Below are 24,823 nucleotides of genomic sequence, written 5' to 3'. Positions count from 1 at the left end.
AGCCAGAGTCTACTTTGGTTGAGGTGAAACAGACACGATCATCTTTTCCCATATAAGTGTGATTGTTGGTTAATGTGTATGTTTTATTTGGCAGGTATATTTTCTGGACCGACTGGTATCGTCCAGCGAAGATTATGAGGGCCTGGTGTGATGGGTCACATGCCCTGTCGATTGTTAACACTACACTTGGCTGGCCCAACGGCCTGGCTATCGACTGGAGGTGAGCCAAAGGTCTCAGAGGAATGGCCTCAAAATACGACATTCTTCCTCATCCAGTAAAACTCGGTCAAGAAAACAGATAGCAATTTCATGAATAACAAATTAGATCCTTAGGATTGACTTTGTCACTACATTGCAACATTGTGCCACCATGTGTGATAAGTTGACATCATGTTTTTGTTCACCCATCTAAGATCCAATTAAGCGTCTTATCAGAATGATCTTCACTAATCCTCCACCTGACAATATGTTTGTGCAACAGTATATAATAATGTCTGTCTGTTCCACTGGTTCTGTCTCCCCCCCAGCTCCATGCGCCTGTACTGGGTGGATGCTTTCTTTGATAAGATCGAGCACAGCAACTTTGATGGACGGAACAGGCTGTCTCTGGAGCGCATCACTCAGATCTCACATCCTTTTGGTCTCACCATCTTTGGAGGTGACTAAATCTTAAAATGTTCTCATGAATTCAATTTGCATAGGGAACGGTATGCATCACTATTCCATCAATCGTAGGTAAAGCTACCTTGTTATTGTATAAACGCTTTCACCTTTAAAATGTTAAAATTACTACTTGTCAAACATACTCGATTAATGATCATTAGAATTGACAATTACCGTGTCATCTCAAACATTAGTTCACTGGTGATGAGCGACAGAATGGCTAATGTCGTAGGTCGTGCCCTGATATTCTCAACGCCGGGTCTCACTTTCATTCCTGCTCGGCCCATCCAGGTTATGCATATTTCACTGACTGGCGCCTGGGTGGGATCGTGCGTGTGCGCAAGACTGACGGGGGAGAGATGGTCATCATCAGGCGGGGAATCAACCACATCATGCACGTCAAATCATTCAACTACAACTCCCAGACCGGTGAGCACTTCTTTCATTGCTTTCCCTGCCTGCAGTGTTTATGTTATGGAGGATAGCTATGTGGCCATCACTGTACTCATTAATGATATCCTTTTTACTGCCCCTCTCAGGTTCCAACTTCTGCAATAGGAATACTAATCCTAATGGAGACTGTAGCCATTTCTGCTTCCCGGCGCCGGACTCGCAGAGGGTGTGTGGCTGTCCATATGGCTTGAAGCTGGCGCCCAACCAGCAGACGTGTGTAGAGGACCCTTCCAACGAGCCCCCCACGCTGCAGTGTGGTGCCAACTCCTTCTCCTGCTCCAACGGGAAATGTGTCCCTCAGAACTACAGATGCGATGGCGTTGACGATTGCCATGACAACAGCGATGAGGCCAACTGTGGAACAGCTCATAGTAATGCATTATGTTCTGTTTCAATGGTCTATACTAACTGTTAGTTTGTCACTCGAGGCACTTTATTGGGGCATTAGTAATCATGTTTAATATACTTATACTTAGATGTAAGTATACTTTAAATGGCTTGTTACAATGTTAGCAAGAAGCAAAACATTTATGTTTCATTAATCATTCCTGCTCTCTCTCAGACACCACCTGCTCACCCCGGGCGTTCACCTGTGCCAACCAGCAATGTGTGCCTAGTGGTTGGCACTGCGACGGTCACAACGACTGCTTTGACGGCAGTGATGAGCGGAACTGCCCCACCCAGAACCCTGGCACCTGCCCGGCCAACCAGTTCACCTGTGCCAACCACCGCTGCATCCCACACACCTGGATGTGTGACACAGACAACGACTGTGGGGACAGCTCCGACGAGGCCAACTGCAGTGAGTCTCCCTAGTCAAGGATCACTTTTATTTCCACACATTTATTGTAGGACTAATTCCTCTGTTGTTGAGTGTCTTTTTGGGATCTAACTGTTAGCTCCATTGGTCTCTCTGTGTTGGCAGACCTCAGTGGTACATGCCACCCGGAACAGTTCCAGTGCCCAGACCACCGCTGTATAAGCCCCAGCTATGTGTGTGACGGTGACAGAGACTGTATGGATGGGGCTGATGAACAGGGCTGCAGTGAGTGTCTCTGTATACCTCTCAACAATGTACTGTATTTAGGAATTAACACAGCTAGAAAGCACCAACAACAAGTGGCACATAATTTCAAGTCAACTGAATCAACACACGCATTTGATATTGCCTTATGCCATTGATCTCATTACATGTGTATTATACAGTACTCACAATGACTTTGCATGTTCTGAACTGCGTCCTCCATCCACACTGTTTGCAATATCTCAGCCTACGCACACTATGCTGTTGTTTTTTCAGTTTACAACTGCACTCTCTATGAGTTCAAGTGTTCCAATGGACATCAGTGTATCAACTCCTACTACCGCTGTGATGGGGTCTTTGACTGTAGTGATCGCTCAGATGAGTCTGGCTGTCGTAAGTCATCAACCTCTTTGTTTTGAGTCACAAGAAAGTACACTGAACAAAAATATAAACGCACCATGGAAAGGGTTGGTCCCATGTTTCATGAGTTGAAATAAAAGATCCCAGACATTTTCCATACACACAAAAAAATGTGTGCACAAATTTGTTTATATCCCTATTGGCGAGCATTTCTCCTGCCAAGACAATCCATCCACCTGACAGGTGTGGCATATCAATAAGCTGATTAAACAGCATGATCATTACACAGGTGCACCTTGTGCTCACGAGACAATACAAGGCCACTCTAAAAGGTGCAGTTTTGTCATGCAATACAATGCCACAGATGTCTCAAGTTTTGTGTGTGCAATTGGCACACTGACTGCAGGAATGTCCACCAGAGCTGTTGCCAGAGAATTTAATGTTAATTTATCTACCATAAGCCGCCTCCTACGTCATTTTAGAGAATTTGGCAGTATGTCCAACCGGCCTCACAATCGCAGACCACGTGTAATCACGCCAGCCCAGGACCTACACAACCGGCATCTTTACCTGCAGGATTGTCTGAGATCAGCCACCCGGCAGCTGATGAAACTGAGGAGTATTTCTGTCTGTTATAAAGCCCTTTTGTGGGGAAAAACTCATTCTGATTGGCTAAGCCCGGCTTCCCAGTTGGTGTGCCTAGCTCCCAAGTGGGTGCAAATGCCCTCCCAGGTTCACCCATGGCTGCATCCCTTCCCAGTCATGTGAAATCTGTAGATTAGGGCCTAATGAATTTATTTAAATTGACTGATTTCCTTATATTAACTGTAACTGTATCGTTGAAATTGTTGCATGTTGCAGTTATATTTTTGTTCAGTATAGGATGACCAGTTTATGTATTTCCTTTCTTCCCTTTCTCACTGCTTACAGACGACCGCGAGCCCTTAACAGGTAGAAACAACCTCAATCATTGGTAAAACCTCACGCGTGTACCTGTCATTCATCCCAAACCTGCCACCCACACTAACCCTCTGAATATGGGAATGTTGCAAAAACAAAAATGAGTCGTTACAAATGTTTCAGAAATGGTGTGTTTTAATGCAGAGCACAGATTCGATGGCTGTCGTTAAATATACAACCTCGTTGTTTTGAGTGGCAATAAAATTGAATGATCAGTTGCTATGCAGAGTCGATCGACCGACTGGTCTTTGAGCACAGCAGGTTTGACCATTACTCTTAATGAGGTGACGTCCTCACAGAGGTTCTGCTGTGGCTTCCTCCTGAGCTTCTGCCACACTTCACTACACTGTCTGACCTTGCCTTGTCCTGCTCTGCCCAGCCACCAGACCCCCAGGGATGTGCCACCATGAGAGTGAGTTCCAGTGCCAGTCAGACGGCAGCTGCATCCCCTCCACCTGGGAGTGTGACGGTCACCCGGACTGTGAGGACGGCTCAGACGAGCACCACGTCTGTCCCCCCCGCACCTGCCCCACCTCCCTGTTCCGCTGTGACAACGGCAACTGTGTGTACCAACGGTGGCTCTGCGACGGCGACAATGACTGTAGGGACATGAGTGACGAGAGAGACTGCCCCACGCCACCTTTCCGCTGCCCCAGCTGGCAGTGGCAGTGCCCGGGCCACAGTGTGTGTGTCAACATCAGCAGGGTGTGTGACAACAATCCTGACTGTCCCAATGGTGCAGACGAGTCCCCGCTCTGCAGTAAGTCACCATCTCTGCTTCTCTGCCTTTTGGGCCAGCATTCTAATAATGTCGTTACGAAAATCACTCTTTGAACATTTTCTTTTTGTAATTTTCTAGGTTCACTGGTCACTTGAAATCTAGACATATTTTTCACGGCATTCCTGGTCTCAGTGGTTTTAATGTTTGTTTGTTTTAATGTTTGTGAGGAATTTTTGTTATGCTTGGAATCTTGTGTTCAAATCATGCATGTGTTGATTTGGTCTGTAATAACTTAAAAGTGATCTATGATTTTCCTTTCCTGCCGTCCTCACTGCTTTCAGACGAGCCCTTGCCAGGTAGGAACAACCTCAATCATTGATTAAACCTCACGCGTGTAGCTTTGATTCATCCCAAACCTGCCATCCACACTAACCCTCTGAATATGGGTATAGTGTTGCAAAACACAATTGGAGGATACAATTAAATGATTGTCTGTAGTTACAAATGTAGAAAATGTGTTTCAGAATGTACAAATGGTAATATTTGATACAAAATAGAAAGTCTATAGATATTTTCTGGGGTGCTGTGTTGATGCTCTATTTGCAGCACTGTGATTCGTTGAGCAGCTAGCTACAGTAGATGCATTGCCTTCATACGTTTGATTCATTTATCCACATTGCCTGCTACGTATGTCACCGAGGTGTTTCATTTTCTTACCGTCTGTTTTTAAGAAGGACAGCTATTGACTCACTCCTCTTTTTACCCTCCTAGATCAGGAGAGCTGCACAGACAACAACGCTGGTTGCACCCACGGCTGCATCCAGGGTCCGTTTGGGGCCCAGTGCACCTGTCCCCTGGGTTACCAGCTGAGTAATGACTGGAAGACGTGTGATGACCTGAATGAGTGTAACCCCCCTGGGCTGTGTAGTCAGCACTGCTTCAACGAGAGAGGCTCCTTCCGCTGTCACTGCTCAGATGGATACACCCTGGAGGCCGACCAACAGACATGCAAGGTCTCAGGTGAGGAGCAAGATGTTTGTGTGTGTGTGTGTGTGTGTGTGTGTGTGTGTGTGTGTGTGTGTGTGTGTGTGTGTGTGTGTGTGGTTAGCCGTAGAGTATTTGAAGGGAATTTGCATCTGCCACACTATAATTTTAAGCTCTTATAAACTTTTACTCACTTACATTTGGATACAGAGGCATTTTATTTCACCAGTCCATTTGGTCCACAACATACTCAATTATGTTTCCTCTAAAAATAATTGGCCTAATTTCAAAATATGAGACGCATCTTCCATCTGTGGATTAAGTCCAGTCTTCCAGATGACAGACAGAGATACAGTACGTCTGATTGGCCCACACAGACATGATAAACCGTCCAGTGGCTGGACAGGAATTCTCTTCCCACTCGGCTCTGATTTCCCCAGATAACACGAATAACATATATGCCACTCACTGACTCTCTCTTTAGGTAATTAGGAGATAATCAGCAACAAAGGGCTTGTTTATGAGTAGTTCACCTGACATGAGCCCATCACAGATATCCTGCTAAAAAGCCCTGTAATTCAATTTGCCATTATTCTCAACAAAGCTGCATTGATCCCCTGCTGTGGATATCTGAGGAGCTCTGTCTATCGTGTTTTGATGTTTGGGAAGTCCTCTGTAGAATGTTCTATAGCTGAGGATTAGTCTCATTTGAATTAGAAGGCACAGGTGAGAAGAGGATGGTTTCTGTTCACAGGTCCACGTCAGGCTTTCCTGTTAGTTGCCAGCCGAAATCAGATTGTGTCCGATGACATAACCACTCAGCCCAATGTGGTCCGCTCGCTGGTCCGGGATGGGCGAAACATTGTGGCCCTGGACTTTGACTCAGTGACTGACCGTGTGTACTGGTCTGACACCAGCCAGGACAGAATATGGAGCGCTCACAAAAATGGCTCTGACAGGGCCGTGGTGAGTATAGACTACTGACTGTCTTTCCAGTTCTCACAAACATTCTCTACTCAGGGTAATGACCTCCAATCACTTAAACCTGTGTTTTGATTTGACAGGTTTTTGACAGTGGAGTGACAGTGACAGAGAGTCTGGCAGTGGACTGGGTGGGCAGGAACCTCTACTGGACTGACTATGTTCTGGAGACCATCGAGGTGTCCAAACTGGACGGCTCCCACAGGACTGTGTTGGTCAGTGAGAATGTGACCAATCCCAGAGCCCTGGTGCTGGACCCAAGGGACAGGTGAGGCTCATCTACAGTGGACATACATACTGGCAGAGAAGAGGACACGTTTGAATTACAATAATGCAAATGTAATTGACTGTAACTATAACAGTTGATCTATTGTGCAGTGCTCACCTCATGTTCTGGACAGACTGGGGGAGGAACCCTCGCATTGAGAAGGCCAGCATGGACGGGAAGATGAGGACAACTATCATAAGCAACAAACTTTACTGGCCCAACGGCCTAACCATTGACTATCCCAACAATCTGCTCTACTTCGCTGATGCTTACCTGGATTTTATTGACTACTGTGATTACAATGGCAACAACAGGAAACAAGTTCTGGCCAGCGATTTGGTGAGGATACATGTCATTTTCTGTCGATTTTTATTTACATTGATATAATTGATATCAGGGGCGCAACTTTGTTTTTAGAAATGGGGGGGACATATATATATTTTTTAAATGTTATTATTTATATTTTTATCCAGTCGGATGAACACTCCAAACAGCCTACCTGATCGCTCAGAGGCGTCAGCATGGTCATAAAGCACACCATTTTATCAGATTGTATCACATTCCAATGATAAAACTGGGTGGGACAAAAATGCAATTTCAGAATGTGGGGGGGCATGTCCCCCGCCGCCAGTGAAAGTTGCGCCCCTGATTGATATCGATTAAACTAGGAAAACATTAGCATTGCATACAGAACATAATTTACTGATTTACCATCTGTGTGGAATAATATCAATAAAATACACTTCTTGTCTTATTCTGCTCTCAATAAAAAGGTACTGCAACATCCCCACGCAATTACCATTTTTGAGGATTTTGTGTATTGGACCGACAGATACATCAACCGCGTGATCCGAGCCCATAAGTGGCACGGGGAGAACCAGACAGTGATGCTCTACAACCTCCCTCAGCCCATGGGCCTGGTGGCGGTACACCCTGCCAGGCAGCCTGCAGGTAGGACAGGGACCCACCACTGATCAATAACATTCTAGGACACATGGTAGGCCAATTAAAAATACATCTTAGACATGGTGATATCGTAAGCTAGTATTGGCACCGTACACTATTGCCATTGTATTTTAAATTACATTTCTGAACGAACAAAGAGGATACTGAACACTGTTGATTTTTGTCTTGTTTGTGTGTTATTGGATCTGTGTACAGGTGAAAACCACTGCTTGAGGAGGCTCTGTACTCATATCTGCCTGCTCTCGGCCATTGGGCCCAGCTACTACTCCTGCGCCTGCCCCTCAGGCTGGACCCTGACTGCAGACAATTTCACCTGTGCCAGAGGTAGGCTCCATGCCAACCTGAGAGAAACACTCCTCACTCACAGTTTCATTAAAAAGGAAGTGAGGTCAGATAGAACAGATATATTGTAATTCTCATAACGCATAAAGTATTTATTCATGGTAGGTATTGATACGAATGCTTAAAACCTACAAACAGAGAGCTGCTGTTTTGCAAACATATTTATTTGGGCATATCCAGCTCTCAGTCGGTAAAAGAAGAAATCTAGAATGCCGGACTCATATTTTAGAGGCTAGGACTTGTCAACAGTATCTCATTTAAATTCTGTTGTAAAATCCCTTTCCAGAGGTAAATATTGAGGATCATTAAAGTGTGACTAGGGTTTCAATAAGACAAGGGACCTTTAATGTGAAGTCTAGAGGGTCGTGTTTAGGTCAACAGTGTAACCCATCTCAGGGCTTGAGCTTTTTCTAACCATGCAGAACGCATTCACCCCTGAGAGGTGATGATTACCCAAGAATGAAAATGCCCTCCGAGCTATCTATTGATTCTAATCTCTGATGACAAAGCAAATCATACTGTGGAATGTGCTTACACCAGACCTTCTGAACCCCCTTCCTTTTCAACCTTTTTTTAACATACCTGTTTTTAAAAACGAAATCAGTGCCCAATAGGCTATATGTCCAATAGGCTATATGTCCAATAGGCTATATGTCCAATAGGCTATATGCCCAATAGGCTATATGTCCAATAGGCTATATGTCCAATAGGCTATATGTCCAATAGGCTATATGCCCAATAGGCTATATGTCCAATAGGCTATATGTCCAATAGGCTATATGTCCAATAGGCTATATGCCCAATAGGCTATATGTCCAATAGGCTATATGCCCAATAGGCTATATGTCCAATAGGCTATATGTCCAATAGGCTATATGTCCAATAGGCTATATGTCCAATAGGCTATATGTCCAATAGGCTATATGTCCAATAGGCTATATGTCCAATAGGCTATATGTCCAATAGGCTATATGTCCAATAGGCTATATGTCCAATAGGCTATATGCCCAATAGGCTATATGTCCAATAGGCTATATGTCCAATAGGCTATATGCCCAATAGGCTATATGTCCAATAGGCTATATGTCCAATAGGCTATATGTCCAATAGGCTAAATGTCCATTCGGAGCCACCATGTTTTTGGTGATGAATACTTGTATTTTCCTGCAGTTGAGGATCCTTTCTTGGTGGTGGTGAGAGACAGTGTCATCTACGGCATGTCCTTGAACCCGGACGACAAGAGCAACGACGCCATGGTCCCAGTTGCGGGACTTCAGAATGGATATGATGTGGACTTTGACGACATTGAGCGGACCATCTATTGGGTAGAGCACCCGGTAGGTGTTCACACCGTCCACACCGACAGAGACCTGAAGTGATACTACTCTGCTGTCCCTAGGCTCTGACCAACCATGTCCCTTTCTCCTCTGTAGGGTGAGATCCACAGGGTGAAGTCGGACGGTACCAACAGGACAGAGTTTGCCCCGGCAGCCATCCTGGGTTCCCCTGTGGGCCTGGCCCTGGACTGGATGACAGAGAACCTGTACTACACCAACCCAGCCACCCAGTCGATTGAGGTGAGCTGAAACATCCCCCCGTCTCTATGCTCCTGTATAATAATAACAATGAAGTTATTTCTGAAAATGAGTGGTGCACTACTGACAGTGAACATTGTATTTCAAAAATAAAGTAGTTATCTTTGTTTGGTTTTCCCCTCTGTCAGGGGGGGGGGGGTACATCTGATCTGTGCGTGTGTGTGTTTTGTCAGGTTTTGAGGCTGAGCGGGGAGGTGCAGTACAGAAAGACTCTAATCACCAATAATGGCTCCCCGACTGGCGCAGGCTCTCCGGTTGGCATTGCTGTGGACCCGGCACGTGGGTAAGCCCCATTTAACACTGCTCTGGCTCATCCCCACAGTCCCTCACCCGCCTTCAGCCTGCCTGAATGCCATCTGCTCCACCCCCAGAGAGAGACCTAGCACTGTTACTGTACACAACACAACACTACACACTCCAACAAGCCACCACCAGGCAAAAAGTGTACATATCAACTATTCACCGTCAGCATATCAAATGTGTATTGGCACGATTAAGACGTACTGATTTCTTCTCTCTGAATCTCACACGTGGGCTTTGATTGAATCGGTCGTAGATGTTCTCATATGAGGTGATGGAGATGCCGAGGGGCTGTATTCATAGCCGTGTCTCTCTCCCTGTTAGGAAACTGTACTGGACAGACCAGGGCACAGAGAGTGGCATCCCTGCCAAGGTGGCGGCCGCAGACATGGACGGCTCCAACCCTGTCACCCTGTTCACCAACAACCTGGATCATGTGGAGTTCATCACTGTGGACATACGAGAGAACAAGCTGTACTGGGCTGTCACAGGCACCGGAATGGTGGGTCGTCATCTCTCCCTCAACCACTATGCCTGCGTCTCAAATGCCACCCCATATAGTTCACCTCTTTTGACCAGGGCCAATAAAAGTGGTCAATTAAAGTGCACTATATAGGGAATAGGGTGCTCTATGGTCTCTATGATTCATATGTGGCTGATTCTAACAAAATACCCTCACGTAGTCCAACTCATTGCTTCTTATGCATATATTTTACACGTTACATCTGGTATTAAGGGCAGTCTTGATGTTATTAAAACCCCACAGATTGAGCGTGGCGACCCAGACGGGACAAATCGCATCACAATAGTGACAGGCTTGTCCCATCCCTGGGGCGTTGCTGTTCATGAGCGCTTCCTCTACTTCACCGACCGGGACTTTGAGGTGATAGAGCGAGTGGACAAGGCCACCGGGGCTAACAAGGTGGTGCTGCGGGACAACGTGTCTGGACTGAGAGTACTGAAGGTGCACTACAGGGAGAGTGAGTATCTGAGGGACCTTATGGTACAGCCAAACAAATATGAATCCCACTCCATTGATTGAGACCGAAAGGTTGATTGAGACCGACACGTTTGTTTATTATGACACATGAACTTGTTGGAAGCATCAAGATTACCAGTGCACTGGAGTTTTTTAAATGTATTTCGTTGAGTGTTTAATCAGTATGCATACATACTGTACATATTTTGGCCGTTATACTTTTTTTGGTAAAGATATAGCATTGCTGAATTATGGCATTGCTTTGGTCTTTTTGATAGCTGTTGGGTAATTATGTGGGAGATGGAGGGGAGCATTAGATGGCTAGTTACTCTTCCCTTATAAGGAACACTGGGCATTGTGTATGGAACAAGCAGTGTCCGTTTGTCCCCTAAAACAGAGCGGACACAGCAAAACAAAATTGGTTCTGTGAAAGTTCCCATAACATTTTTTAGGTCGTGGCAAATGTTCTCATAACACAAAAACATTTCAGTTGTGCAGATGATGCCAAATTGTTTCTTTTACGCTGCGAAAAACATTCACCTGATGTTAGAAAAATGTTCCCAGAACTCATTTAGTCTGTTCTTTAAAGGTTCCCAGAATGTTTTATTAGGTTGCGGGAATAGTCTGGTGGGAACTGAGCATATTTTGTGTTCTGGGAATCTACCTCTTCTAATGTACCCACTCTGTTCCCACAACCTAATTAAATGTTCTAGAAACCTTTTAAAGAACTCAGAAAGCCTGTTTTGTTAACATTCTTGCAACATCAAAGGCATGTGTTGTTCACCCTGATACAAACATTATCTGAATATCACCACAACTGGACAGTTTAAGTGTTTTGGGAACCTCTTGTCATATCCCCACTATGTTCCCACAACCTCAATAAATGTTATAGGACCGTATAAAGAACATAAAAATATGTTCTGGGAATATTCTTGCAACATTAGGTACATGTTTTTTGTACCCTAAAAGAAACATTGTATAATCATCTGCACAACTGGACAGTTTTTGTGTTTTAGGAACATATCTTTTGTGATGTCCCCACAATATTCCCACCAGACTGCTCCCACAACCTTATAAAACATTCTGGGAACCTTTAAAGAGCAGACTAAATGTGTTCTGGGAACATTCTTGCAACATCAGGCGAATGTTTTATACAAACATTGTATAAACATCAGCACGACTGGACAGTTTTTGTGTTATGAGAACATTTACTGCAACTTAGCAAATGTTCAGGGAACTTTCACGGAACCAAAACATTACTGGAACATTATTACATTTGAGGAATGTTCTGTGGTGTTTGTTACAGACGTTGTGCACAACATTTTAGTGAATGCTAGGAGAACAGTCCAAGGATATTTCATTTGGAAAATGTGTGGAAGAAAATAAAGATTTTTTTAATCAAAAACATTATCTGAATGTTTTTGGAATGTTATCATCCTAATGTTAGATACAACTCTTAACTTAAACTTAATGGGAATCTAAGCTAATGTTCTGGGAATGTTCCCGGTTTGCTGGGGATACTGTAAGTGACATAGTTTCTGGGAATAGATCAACCCTTGAGCCTGATTTGGCAACGATGTATCAAAATGGTGTTTGCACCAGTTCCTTCCAGTGACGGCTCAGAAATGAGGTTATCTCAGTTCCAGGATTGTAATTTGTAACATAGTTTAGTCTGATATTGAAACGTTCCTGACTACCCTTGTTGTCCTTGACCTAGAACGTTTAGAAATGTTAATGAATTTGTAGTTCTATGTGTGCAGACTCCCGTTTTATATGAATGCCATGTCCTAATCCACCATGTGGTCTGCCTCTGCAGTCTCGGCTGGTACCTCCAACGGTTGCAGCAACAACAGAGGTGCGTGTGAGCACCTGTGTCTACCGCGGCCCGGAGGCCTGTATACCTGTGCCTGTGCTACTGGCTTCAAGCTCAGCGTTGACAACAGCACCTGTGCTCCATACCAGTCCTACGTGGTCATCTCCATGCTGTCTGCCCTCAAAGGCTTCAGTCTGGAGGGGGCTGACCACTCCGAGGCCATGGTGCCAGTGGCTGGTAGAGGTGGGTGTTGTTCAGATGTAAATGTGTTGTTCAGTCTTTTCGTTAGCAGAGGGAAAAACAATACAACGTCAATGCCGATGTTTATGTTTAACCTCTCTGGTTGTGTCGCGTAGGACGTAATGCTCTACATGTGGATGTCCACATGCCCTCGGGGTTCCTCTACTGGTGTGACTTCAGCAGCACTGTGACGTCTCAGAACGGGATCCGCCGGATCAAGCCCGATGGAGCAGGGTTCCGCAGCGTGGTCACATCTGGAATCGGCCGCAACGGGATACGGGGCATCGCTGTGGACTGGGCTGCAGGTAGGGCATCCGCTTTGGATTTCGTGTTCAGAGAGCTCAATTGGATAGTGTTTAAATGATGCCAGCAGGTAGAGAAAGTAAAGGTCGGCCAACAGTAGGTATCCAGGGATACTGTGTAAGAGGCTTTAACACAGGGTCTGACTCCCAGAAAGCAGGCTGGATTATTCTCAGTCAGGTGAATAGAAAGAAGTGAGGACTGGACTGGAGAGTGCTGCAGATCTTGGAAGTGTGGCCAATAATTATTCAGTTTATGGGTACACTAATCCGAGGCTGGTTTCCCAGACACAGATTACATTTCTGGACTAAAATGGAAAATCTCTCATTGAAAGTGCAATGTAGTCCAGGAATAGGCTTAATCTGGGTCTAGGAAACCAGCCCCAGGTGACTATTCAAATTAGCAGACTTACTCTGTCCTTACACAACCACTCAATACGATCTGCATTACCGGAGGCTCTTCCTAGATAATCTAATCTCCATTGCCCTTTTACTTATATATATCAACTTGGCTGTGCTTTTCAGGGAACCTTTATTTCACGAATGCTTTCCTGACGGAGACCTATGTGGAGGTTCTGCGCTTAAACACAACTTTCCGACGTGTGCTGTTGAAGACTCAAGTGGATATGCCACGCCACATTGTGGTGGACCCTAAAAACAGATACCTGTTCTGGGCAGATTACGGACAGAACCCCAAGATTGAGCGAGCTCTGCTGGATGGGACCAACCGCACTGTGCTGGTGTCGTCGGGGATTATAACCCCGCGAGGTCTAGCTCTGGACTACCAGACTGGATATGTCTACTGGGTGGATGACTCTCTGGATATGATAGCCCGGGTCAACCCTCAGGGGGGAGAGACAGAGATAGTCCGGTACGGGAGCCGCTACCCGACTCCCTATGGCATCACTGTGTTTGAGACTAGCATCATCTGGGTGGACAGGAACCTGAAGAAGGTGTTCCAGGCCAGTAAGGAGCCTGGCAGTACAGAGCAGCCTACAGTCATCAGAGACAACATCAACATGCTGAGAGACGTGACCATCTACGACCAGCGCACCCAGCCCAGCTCGGTCCAGCAGCTCAACAACAACCCCTGCCTGCAGACCAACGGGGGCTGTGCCCACTTCTGCTTCGCCCTCCCCGGGAGCCAGAGCAAGAAGTGTGGCTGTGCCTTTGGGAACCTGGGGGCGGACAACGCGGGCTGTGTGGTGTCGCGGGATGATTACCTCATCTATACGACAGAGAGCACGGTGCGGAGTCTGCGTCTGGACCCGGACGACCACGCACTGCCCTTCCCTGTGGTCAACGTGCCCCGCACGTCCGTGGCCCTGGACTTTGACCGCACAGACAATAGGATCTACTTCACCCAGAGCTCAGGGGCTGGGAGCAGCAAGATTAGCTACATCAGTCTCTCCTCTCCCACCTCGCCTCCAGTAGTGGTGGCTTCTGGTAAGACACATAACAACTGGATTTGTTCCATTACATTGCAACAACATACTGTAATCATCTGGTTCCAGCTTTTTTGGGCTATTTGCTTATTGCAATACTCTTCTACGTGGTGTGTTTTGTGTCCATGCAGATCTAGGAGCTCCTGATGGTATTGCCTATGACTGGATCAACAAAAGGATTTACTACAGTGACTACATCAACCAGACTATCAGCTCCATGGCATTGGACGGGACGCAGAGATCCATTATCGCCCGTGTGCCCCGACCTAGAGCCATCATGCTGGATCCCTGCAGGGGGTAAGACTGGCCAGAAATGCCAAGAATGCTGATATCGTTTCACTCCTTCTGTAATGATAACAAGAGCTCTCACTCAGTATCTTCAATAGATATTCAGCATGCGTTGAATATACACTGTACCGTCATTGATTAAAAAAAACACGGGGAATCTATTCTATTTCCATGTTATACAGGTATATGTACTGGACAGACTGGGGGACCAATGCAAAGATTGAACGTGCTACTTTGGGAGGGAACTTCAGGACAGAGATTGTAAACAGCAGTCTCGTGTGGCCCAATGGACTAACCCTGGACTATGAAGAGCAGAGACTGTACTGGGCAGATGCCAGCCTGTAAGACCCTCTTATAATAATTCTACATTCTTCTCACAAATCAATCATTGTCAGATTGTATTGATGATAATGATATATGCTGGTTTTGGTTATCAGACAGAAGATTGAGCGCTGCTCGCTCGCTGGGGCCAATCGGGAGGTCATCGTCAGCACAGCCATTTACCCATTCGCCATGACCATGTATGGCCAGTACATCTACTGGACTGACTGGAACACACGCAGTATCTACCGGGCTAACAAGCACGATGGGTCTGACCAGAGGGTGATGACCCAGAACCTTCCATCCAGGCCCATGGATGTCCATGTGCTGGCCAGCAACAAGCAGCAACAGTGCAACAGCCCTTGTCAACAGTTCAACGGAGGCTGCAGTCACATCTGTACCCCAGGTACTAGCAGTTAGGCCCTACTTTAACCCTCAAGTTTCCTGATTGAATAGAAGGCTGTAGCTTTGTAGCTAAATGTGGGGTTTGGACCAAGCTTCCTTTGAAAATGTAATTTTCTCTAGCATCGTATCGTTTTGATGTTGTTTTGGGATGATGTGAGTTGGGCTGTGTTACGCCTGTCTGTCATACCACCCCATCCATCTGATGCCTGTCCCCCTGCCCCTCTCCTCAGGGCCCCAGGGTGCTGAGTGTCAGTGTCCCTCAGAGGGTCGGTGGTACCTGGCCGACAACAAGCACTGTATCCCTGACAACGGGACCCGCTGCCAGGCAGACCAGTTCACCTGTATGAATGGACGCTGTATCCGTGCTCAGTGGAAGTGTGACAATGACAATGACTGTGGGGACGGAAGCGACGAGCTAGAGAGAGTCTGCGGTATGGTGCTTAGTGGCCCCACGTCGTGCCTGTTTTGTTGAATGTTGTTTGTCTTGTCTATCTAGAAATATCTTCCTTTAATATCTTTGTTGATTTGTCTTGAATGTGATTGTGATTACAGCTGACTGATGGATTTATCCCTATACCTGTTCTGTCCTTCTCTCAACCGTCTCTAAAATGCTGCCTCTAACCAGATTTCTGTTTCTACCTGCCACAACTATTTTTCAGGATCAAAGAATGATTTCCAACCTTTTGGTGTGTATGCTTGCAAATCACTAATTCTAATGTAGCTATTTAGTGATGCTTGTCTTCTTCTACTAACCCCATCGTAAACGAATACATTCATGTACTTATCTTATATCTTGCATGCAGTCCAAGTTCAAATGGCAGCAGCATTTATTGCCTTGTCAGGTAAATCTACATCTTGTACACCTGCTCATCTTCACCTGGGCCCGTATGTATCAATCGTCTCAGAGTAGTACTGATCTAAGATCAGGTTCCCCCTGTCCATGTAATCTGATTCGTTGTGATCTAAAAGGCAACGCTGATCTTAAATCAGCACTTTTACTCTAAGATGCTTGAGACCTTACAGCCCCTTGTCTCCCTGTCCATTGGCTAGATCTCTGATTATGGTGTTTTTGGTTATTCGATTGGCAGCCTTCCACACTTGCGAGCCCACTGTGTTCACATGTGGGAACGGTCGCTGTGTGCCCTACCACTACCGCTGTGACCACTACAACGACTGCGGCGACAACAGTGATGAGGTAACCTGCCTGTTCAGGTCGTGCGACCCCAACACTGAGTTCCCCTGCAACAACGGACGCTGCATCGCTAAGGACTACGTCTGCAACGGCATCAACAACTGCTTTGACAATGGCACTTCAGACGAACAAAACTGCCGTAAGTCTACACAGTAGATCGAAAGTTCAAATATCAGTCCATAAAAATTGGAGACGTTTCAAGTGTGGTGAAATAATTGATTTTGCTGTGTGACACGAGATGATAACACCAATCCTCTTCTTGTCATGTATCTCAGCGGAGCGAACATGTCCGCCAGAACACACCAAGTGTGCATCCACCAACATCTGCATCCCCCGCTCCTACCTGTGTGACGGGGACAATGACTGTGGGGACATGAGTGACGAGAGCCCTGTACACTGCGGTGAGTCCCCCAGGCCTGATCTGTACAGTTAGGGTGTGTCAAAGGAAGTGTGAAAATGTGTGCACTGGATAAGAGCGTCAGCTAAATGACTAAAATGTCAAAAGTAAAATGTAAGTGCCTAATATAGGGAATATGGTGCCATTTCATATGCTTTCTAAATGGGGTTTGAGAGGAGAGTGACCCCTAAATGTCTTCCAGCCACTTCCACGTGTGCCCAGAATGAGTTCCACTGCTCCAATGGCCGCTGTATCCCAGCCCAGTGGTACTGTGATGGGGGTACAGACTGTGCTGACGGCTCTGATGAGCCCTCCTCCTGCAGTAAGTATCACAGCTCTCCTTCCCTCACCATAATGTGAGTTGGCATGCGTGGGCGTGCGTTGGCGTGCGTGGGCGTGCGTTGGCGTGCGTGCGTTGGCGTGTGTGTGCGCATGCTTGTGCTGTTGCTGATGTGTCCGTAGTGTGTGCCTTTGTCAGTGGTGTGGTCAGTCAGTCAGTCAGGCCTCCCATTGTCTGCCACATTCCTCCCTACTGACGCCCACCAGTCTCCTCTGACCAACACAGCCTCTCCACCTTCCTCTCCTCTTTCCTCTCTCCTCTTCCTTCTGTCCCAGGGTAATTACACAACCTCCCTTTATCTTGTGCTTCTATCGATCACCATAGATTGGAATGTGGAGGAGATGCCGTGACTACTTTGATATAGCGTCACCTGTTTCATTTCGGGTTCAGATATGCATGACCTGTCTTTACTAGTTGACATCAGTTAAGACATTTACTGGGTGTTTTAAGTAACCAACTTATATTTGTATTAAGCACAATAATATTCTAGTTCTAATCCATTCATGCACGGTTTGTATTGATGTCTATGACCTTTGATCCTCTCCAGCCACCCCGGTGAGAACCTGCAACGCCGACCAGTTCCGCTGTGATGGCGGCAGGTGCATCACCTCTTCCTGGATCTGCGATGGGGACAATGACTGCGGAGACATGAGTGATGAGGACCAGAGACACAACTGTGGTGAGTGTATTTTAGTGATGCGCGGGTTGACTGATAACCTGCAGTCCACCGCGGTTATATACACGAGCGGGTTGAATAAAGAGAAAACAATAGCTTTAAAAAAATAAAATAATCCATAGATGTATCATTCTCGTGCAGTTTATATCTATGGGCTGCATTAAGGTTTTTCTATCTGGCATTAGTGAGTAGGCCTAAGCTTTAGGGCCTACAGGGGCCTTAACGCCAAATGCTTTAACGTCATCCACGGAGGCAAAAGGAACAATGTCAGAGAATAATTCAATAAGAGAAAAGCTGCGAAATGGAGAGTTGAAAATAAAGAGAAGGGAGGGCCAGAAAAGTCATGTTTGGGGAAGATTTGGCGACGTGGTAAAAGAGGATGGTGGCGGTGCCGTCATGTGTGACAATTGTAAGGCGCTGTACATATTCAACAGTCACAAAACGTAGGTCTATAACCTCTCATATAGACTTAATATTAACTCTTGCAGAATCAAGCCTTTTTTTTTTTTTTTTTTTTTTTTTTTTTTACAGTAAGGTTATACACCAAATTTTGACTCGGGGAACAGGAGAAGTTTTCTTTCTTTTATCTTGAGAGAATGTGAATGTGCAGTTAGATACCTTCTGTAGAGGTGCTATCTTTATCGGCATCATAAAAGCGCATAAGATATGCATCCAAGCTGAACTGAAATCTTATCAGAAACATGTGGGGTCTGTTTTCACAGATTTATATTTCCTTACAACCGGTCACACTGATGTCATTTGGACATTCTGCAAGTTCTCCCCGGTCCATTAACGTCTTTGTAAAGATGACAGAGAACTTAACAGAAGTCAATTAGATTGAAAAATGTATTATATCAATTTATGGCATTATTCTGGTGAGCAAGGGTTCATTTAGTCTTCTAGGGCAACATATAATGACAGAAGAGAAGCTGCATGTATCTAATTATAGACAAGTTGACTAAGTTGACGCAATTGCGGGCGAACAAACAGCTGACCCGCGCACCACTAGTGTATTCCTCTCTGTCAGACACTGATGGATCAGGATGCATGCTGGGGGTGTGGGGGTGGATACCGGCTCCTGTTGAATGTCTCCAAGGAGCTCACATTCATGATTTCCCCCTGCGTCACTCGTTACTTTGTGCCTGTCTCAGAATCCTGTCTCAGGGTGGATCTAGACTCTTATGTCATTCCTCTCGAATGTGGGCTCTGACAATAAGGAGCCTGGAGCGCATGGCTTCAGCGCACCACGGGCCTCGGCAGGAGTCTCACTTCAAACAATGGGGCTCAATCACATTAGATGGATAGGAAACCGAAGTCATGGCTAGAGGTCCTGAAATACACTTAGGAATGTTTGGAACGCGAGAAATGTTAGGTCCAGTCTCGGAGTCTTCGTGATCACGTAACTTCTCTAATTTGGTGTCATTTTCCTGCCCCTCTGTTTTTTTTTAGCTGACCGCACATGCTCCGCCTTGGAGTTTACCTGTGTGAACAACCACGGGCCGCAGAGGAAGTGCATCTCTCGTGATTGGGTGTGTGACGGCGATGCGGACTGTGCTGACGGGTTGGACGAGCATCAGAACTGCACGCGCAGATCGTGTGGCGTCAACGAGTTCACCTGCAGCAACGGCCTCTGCATACGCAGCTCCTACAGGTTTGACAGACTCTGACATAAATATGACATGTTTCAGATTTCCTCTTGAATGCATCATTGCTTTGTAGAGGCTGAGACTACGGCGTACATTTTGGGACTGGACAGCAGCACCACCTGGTGTACAGGGAAGCACACTGAGTGACTGATGTGTTTGGTGGCAGGTGTGACCGGAGGAATGACTGCGGTGACAGCAGTGACGAGCAGGGCTGCACCTACCAGCCGTGTCAGCAGCAACAGTTCACCTGTCAAAACGGACGCTGTGTGTCACACAGCTTCATCTGTGACGGGGACAACGACTGCGGGGACGAGTCGGATGAACTAGACCACCTGTGCCGCACGCCACCGCCCACGTGCCCCCCCGGGCAGTTCAGGTGTGACAACGGACACTGTGTCCCTCCCTTTAACGTGTGTGACCGGACCGACGACTGCTCAGACAACAGTGACGAGAAGGGCTGTGGTGAGTGCATGATATCTTAAAAGCAGTAAAACAAATTCATTTAAATATAAATACAAGGCCAATAAAGTATTTAGTATCACAACAGAGCAGTGTGGTGTTGAATTTATAGTCAATCTCCTCTAAAGCCTATTCTGTCTTGTCCTGGATGCAGGTATAAATGAATGCACCAACCCCTACATGCACCACTGCGACCACAACTGCACTGACACGCCCACCAGTTTCATCTGCACCTGTCGCCCCGGCTACCGCCTCATGTCCGACAACAAGACCTGCGACGACGTCAACGAGTGTGCGGAGACGCCCATTGTGTGTAGTCAGGTGTGTGAGAACACTGTGGGCTCCTACATGTGTAAATGTGCCCCCGGGTTCCTACGGGAACCGGATGGCCGCAGCTGTCGTCAGAACAGCCACATCACACCCTACCTCATCTTTAGTAACCGCTATTATCTTCGTAACCTGTCCACGGACGGAGAGGCCTACTCCCTCATCCTGCAGGGCCTGACCAGCGTGGTGGCCATGGACTTTGACCGCTTGGACAGGAGGCTCTATTGGATTGACGTGGGCCGCAGGGTGATTGAGCGAATGTTCTATAACGGCAGTAACAGGGAAGTGGTGGTGAACGGGGTGCTCTATGGGGAGGGCCTGGCGGTCGACTGGGTGGGCAGGAAACTCTACTGGCTGGACAGCTTCCTGGACTGTCTCAAAGTGTCCGAACTGGACGGGCGCTTTGCTAAGAAACTGGCTGAACACTGTGTGGACGCCAATAACACCTACTGCTTTGAAAACCCCAGGGCGCTCGTTCTGCATCCAAAATATGGGTGAGTAAATCTGCCCCATTAATCATTATACAGAGAAAAAGTGTTGTGATTGATTCTTGGTTCAATCGATAAAAGAGGTCTTTAGTAACCTAAACTGATTTGGTCCCTGTCAGATATGTCTACTGGACGGATTGGGGTGACAAAGCCTTCATAGGCCGTGTTGGAATGGACGGCACCAACAAGACAGCCATCATCACCACTAAGATCGAGTGGCCCAATGGGGTCACCATTGACTACAGCAATGACAAGCTCTACTGGTCAGATGCACATCTCAACTACATTGAGTAAGACCGTGCTTCTAATTGCCATAGAGTCTTGCTTTGTTTCCTAAATGCCGCCTGTAATCCTACTCTTCCTCTTCTCCTCAGGTTCTCAGACCTGGAGGGACATCACAGACACACTGTGTATGATGGGACACTGTCCCACCCATTTGCTCTGACTGTGTTTGAGGAGACCGTGTACTGGACTGACTGGAACACCCACACAGTGGAGAAAGGCAACAAATACGACGGATCCGGCCGCCAATCTCTTGCCAACACCACACACAGACCCTTCGACATCCACGTGTGCCATCCCTATAGGCAGCCCATAGGTCAGTCTCAGTCTAGGAGACAGTAATCTGAGTATCCTCTTCTCCTGTATCAACATCCCTTCCTCAACACTCAGGTTGCTATCACTTCCTTATCCTGAAGTTTCCTGCCCGTTAGGTCCATTCAAGTGTTTACGTTAAAGACAATGCCGTGCCTGTGTTTGCTCAGATGTACTGAATGTGATTGCGCTGATTCTCTGACCCCCTCTCTCCCCAGTGAACAACCCATGTGCAGTGAACAATGGAGGCTGCTCCCACCTGTGTCTGCTCCGTGACGGGGGGCGGGGTCACACCTGTGAATGCCCCGACCACTTCCAGAATGTACAGCTGGGGGGCGTGGCTCGCTGCCTGCCCATGTGCACCAGCACCCAGTACAGATGTGCGGATAATGAGCGGTGAGTGGGAGTTCACCCTAAAGAGTTGTACTACTATGCACTTGTTCGCTTCGTATCACATGTCCTGTGCTATAATTGAGGCATTGGTGAGCCCTGAACAGTATTGTCCCTCCTCCCCTCCACAGCTGCATCCCCATCTGGTGGAAGTGTGACGGCCAGAGGGACTGCAGAGACGGCTCTGATGAGCCCTCCACCTGCCCCAGTCGCCACTGCCCACTGGGCCAGTTTCAGTGCAACGATGGAAACTGCACCAGCCCACACTTCCTGTGCAACAGCAACCAGGACTGCCATGATGGCTCTGATGAAGATCCCGTGCTGTGTGGTGGGTGGCATTTAGCACTGTCATTTTTGTTTCCGGAGAACACTGAGCTCGTAGGACACATTCTTTGTAATTGTTTAATTACACTGTTTTTAACCTGTTGATTTCCCATAACCTTGTGATCGATGTTGTTAAATAGCAGCCGTGTGTGTGAATGTACTTCAGTGGAGGGTTAAAACTGAATTGACGGTCTGTGCAGCCACTCATCAGTGCGAGACCCACCAGTGGCAGTGCGCCAACAAGAGGTGCATCCCCGAGGCGTGGCAGTGTGACGGGGATGACGACTGTGGCGACGGCTCTGACGAGGAGCCCGCCCACTGCTCCAGCAGGACCTGCCGGCCCGGTCAGTTCAAGTGCCGTAACGGCCGCTGCATCCCTCAGAACTGGAAGTGTGACGTGGACGACGACTGTGGCGACAACTCTGACGAGCCTCTGGAAGAGTGCAGTGAGTGACGCGCCCAACATCACACAGAGAATCGTGTGGTGAAAGCACACACTCAACCGTAGGGGTTGAGTGGGATTGCTACAGTGAGCCTACTGAGACCCGTTCATTCTAAACTGTGGAAAATCACAATGAACAGTTGTTTTCTCCCACCAGATATACGATTGAAAGACTTCCTCTGAAGTGTCTGTCTGCATGTTGTTCTTTGTTATTGACTTCCTTGACGTGGTCTTTTCACAGCGGGGCCGTCTTATCGCTGTGACAACCACACCCAGTTTGTCTGCAGGACCAACTACCGCTGTGTGCCACTGTGGTCTGTGTGCAACGGCCACAACGACTGCAGGGACAACAGTGATGAGGAGCACTGCGGTGAGTCCACTGAAACATCAGCGTTCAGACATAAATCAATAAATGGTTCAAACCCACGGCGCTGAATAATAACGTTTCTGTATGAGGTAACTGTGTGTGTTGGGAGTGAATTAAGGGCTATTAGCAGAACATTAGATCGTGTGACAGTGGGAGGTAGTGATGGAGAGGGTCTCACCGCCTGCTCCCCCGTGAGAGAACTTTCTGGAGTTATGGCTTGTATGCGTTTGTGCGTGTGTGAAATAGTTTGCGTGTGCCTGCGTGCGCGTGTGCGCCGTCGTACGGGGCCAAGGTGCACACTGTGCTCCTTGTACCGCGCACCGATCCACACACACCAGCCATGACCCTCCCATCTCTTATCAGAGGCCCTCACTCCATTAGTGCCATCCCCGTGCTAGAGGGGAGATCCACGCTAATCTGTGTTAGAGAATGCAGCGGCAGAGCCAGGTGGAAGGATAGGAGGGATCTCCCCTCTAGCACCACTATCTTTCAAACCACCAGCACTGTGTGGTAGAGACAGCTCAGCCGAGCCCTCCTCCTCTCATGTCCTCTCCTATAGACCTGGCATAGCTCAGAGCTCACCCAATTCAGGCATGCCGCACTCCCCAATGCATGATCAGCTCTGCTTTCATTTTTTTTTAAACCAGATGGCACCTCTCAGTTCAAAGCTCTGTGGTCTAGTTATCATCAACGCTGTATTAAACAGTATGATGCACAGTGTTGAAGAATTTCTCATTAATCTGACAGTGTCTTGTAGTAGCACTGGTTGTAGCTGGAACTTAAACACTGTCTTGAAATGGTCTCAAAGAGGACAAGTAATGCTGGAATGACTGTTGCTTTTATTTTGAAGTGATAAATCAACTAAATGACTGAGGGTCGGACACTTTATGAAGCCCAGTCCTGGACTACAAAAGCAAACTTAATGGACAACCTCTTAATCTTTATTGCTTAATATGTGTCTGGTAAAACCATGCCATGTGTTTGCACGAATGCAATGTTTGGGCATAAAACATTTCAAGGAATGACTAAGGATAAGGAGGTTAATAACTAAGGATAAGGAGGATAAGAACTAAGGATAAGGAGGATAAGAACTAAGGATAAGGAGGATAAGAACTTGAGGGAAAGTGTCACTGCAGGCGCATGTATGCGTTTGAGCGTTGTCTTTTGCTTCTTATCTCGTGTCACTGTGTGTGTGCCTATTGTGGTTTCAGAGGAGGTGACCTGTGACCCTCTGGGGGACTTCCGCTGTGACAACCACCAGTGTGTCCCTCTGCGCTGGAGGTGTGACGGGGACAACGACTGTGGTGATGGCTCGGATGAGCGTGCCTGCAGTGAGTTATTCAGTACCTCTAACCACCACCACTGTCTAATACTATATCTAATTAACAACCTTCACCTTAGATCCCTTGGCTGCCTCGCATTGGCACTTTTACACTGAGCCATCATGGGCCGGTTGTACAAGTTGGGCATAACAAGGTTGTAACTCTACCTCATCCATTGAAGCCCAACCTTTTTAAGTTCAACTGGTGCAACCGGCCCTACGTGTCTCCTTAGCAGATATGGGCAAATTCACATGATTCAAAAGGCTGGATACTTGTAGGTATGGCTTTGAGTGTCTTCTAAGCGATTCTAGTGGGGGATTCCAATGTAGCGCAGACACCGTGAGTCACCCATATGAAATAGAGGTGTTGATGGCAAAGAATGGACATGTTATTGTTTTATCAGATAACAAAGTGCTCTTGTAAAAGACTTAACACTTCTGTCTTTCGGAGCC

At 46.9% G+C, this 24,823-nt stretch overlaps 1 protein-coding gene across 3 annotated transcripts in view; it reads left to right on the top strand.

The window, feature by feature from the left end:
* The window catches only part of LOC112236324 (low-density lipoprotein receptor-related protein 2), a 60,114-nt gene that overhangs the window by 23,824 nt on the left and 11,467 nt on the right, over positions 1-24,823 (top strand). For 2 of the 3 annotated variants that reach the window (XM_042316772.1, XM_042316768.1), the window contains exons 16-56: positions 95-220; positions 528-658; positions 955-1,092; positions 1,203-1,487; positions 1,679-1,918; positions 2,042-2,161; positions 2,417-2,533; positions 3,840-4,220; positions 4,523-4,537; positions 4,953-5,201; positions 5,920-6,131; positions 6,230-6,414; positions 6,525-6,753; positions 7,188-7,365; positions 7,576-7,704; positions 8,893-9,059; positions 9,156-9,299; positions 9,491-9,600; positions 9,942-10,119; positions 10,384-10,597; positions 12,413-12,652; positions 12,766-12,954; positions 13,474-14,394; positions 14,525-14,690; positions 14,864-15,022; positions 15,119-15,408; positions 15,638-15,838; positions 16,496-16,738; positions 16,875-17,000; positions 17,199-17,318; positions 17,884-18,015; positions 19,462-19,663; positions 19,825-20,120; positions 20,272-20,938; positions 21,052-21,222; positions 21,307-21,530; positions 21,745-21,922; positions 22,048-22,244; positions 22,441-22,686; positions 22,924-23,052; positions 24,261-24,380. In XM_042316772.1, coding sequence (XP_042172706.1) covers positions 95-220; positions 528-658; positions 955-1,092; positions 1,203-1,487; positions 1,679-1,918; positions 2,042-2,161; positions 2,417-2,533; positions 3,840-4,220; positions 4,523-4,537; positions 4,953-5,201; positions 5,920-6,131; positions 6,230-6,414; positions 6,525-6,753; positions 7,188-7,365; positions 7,576-7,704; positions 8,893-9,059; positions 9,156-9,299; positions 9,491-9,600; positions 9,942-10,119; positions 10,384-10,597; positions 12,413-12,652; positions 12,766-12,954; positions 13,474-14,394; positions 14,525-14,690; positions 14,864-15,022; positions 15,119-15,408; positions 15,638-15,838; positions 16,496-16,738; positions 16,875-17,000; positions 17,199-17,318; positions 17,884-18,015; positions 19,462-19,663; positions 19,825-20,120; positions 20,272-20,938; positions 21,052-21,222; positions 21,307-21,530; positions 21,745-21,922; positions 22,048-22,244; positions 22,441-22,686; positions 22,924-23,052; positions 24,261-24,380 — 8,765 coding nt within the window. The remainder of the gene's footprint in view (positions 1-94; positions 221-527; positions 659-954; positions 1,093-1,202; positions 1,488-1,678; positions 1,919-2,041; positions 2,162-2,416; positions 2,534-3,839; positions 4,221-4,522; positions 4,538-4,952; positions 5,202-5,919; positions 6,132-6,229; positions 6,415-6,524; positions 6,754-7,187; positions 7,366-7,575; positions 7,705-8,892; positions 9,060-9,155; positions 9,300-9,490; positions 9,601-9,941; positions 10,120-10,383; positions 10,598-12,412; positions 12,653-12,765; positions 12,955-13,473; positions 14,395-14,524; positions 14,691-14,863; positions 15,023-15,118; positions 15,409-15,637; positions 15,839-16,495; positions 16,739-16,874; positions 17,001-17,198; positions 17,319-17,883; positions 18,016-19,461; positions 19,664-19,824; positions 20,121-20,271; positions 20,939-21,051; positions 21,223-21,306; positions 21,531-21,744; positions 21,923-22,047; positions 22,245-22,440; positions 22,687-22,923; positions 23,053-24,260; positions 24,381-24,823) is intronic. The other variant, XM_024404903.2, reaches the window with a different exon arrangement.

This window comes from Oncorhynchus tshawytscha, linkage group LG03 (genome assembly GCF_018296145.1).
Source record: "Oncorhynchus tshawytscha isolate Ot180627B linkage group LG03, Otsh_v2.0, whole genome shotgun sequence".
NCBI classification, from domain to species: Eukaryota; Metazoa; Chordata; class Actinopteri; order Salmoniformes; family Salmonidae; genus Oncorhynchus; species Oncorhynchus tshawytscha.
This window is presented reverse-complemented; position numbering and strand designations above follow the sequence as displayed.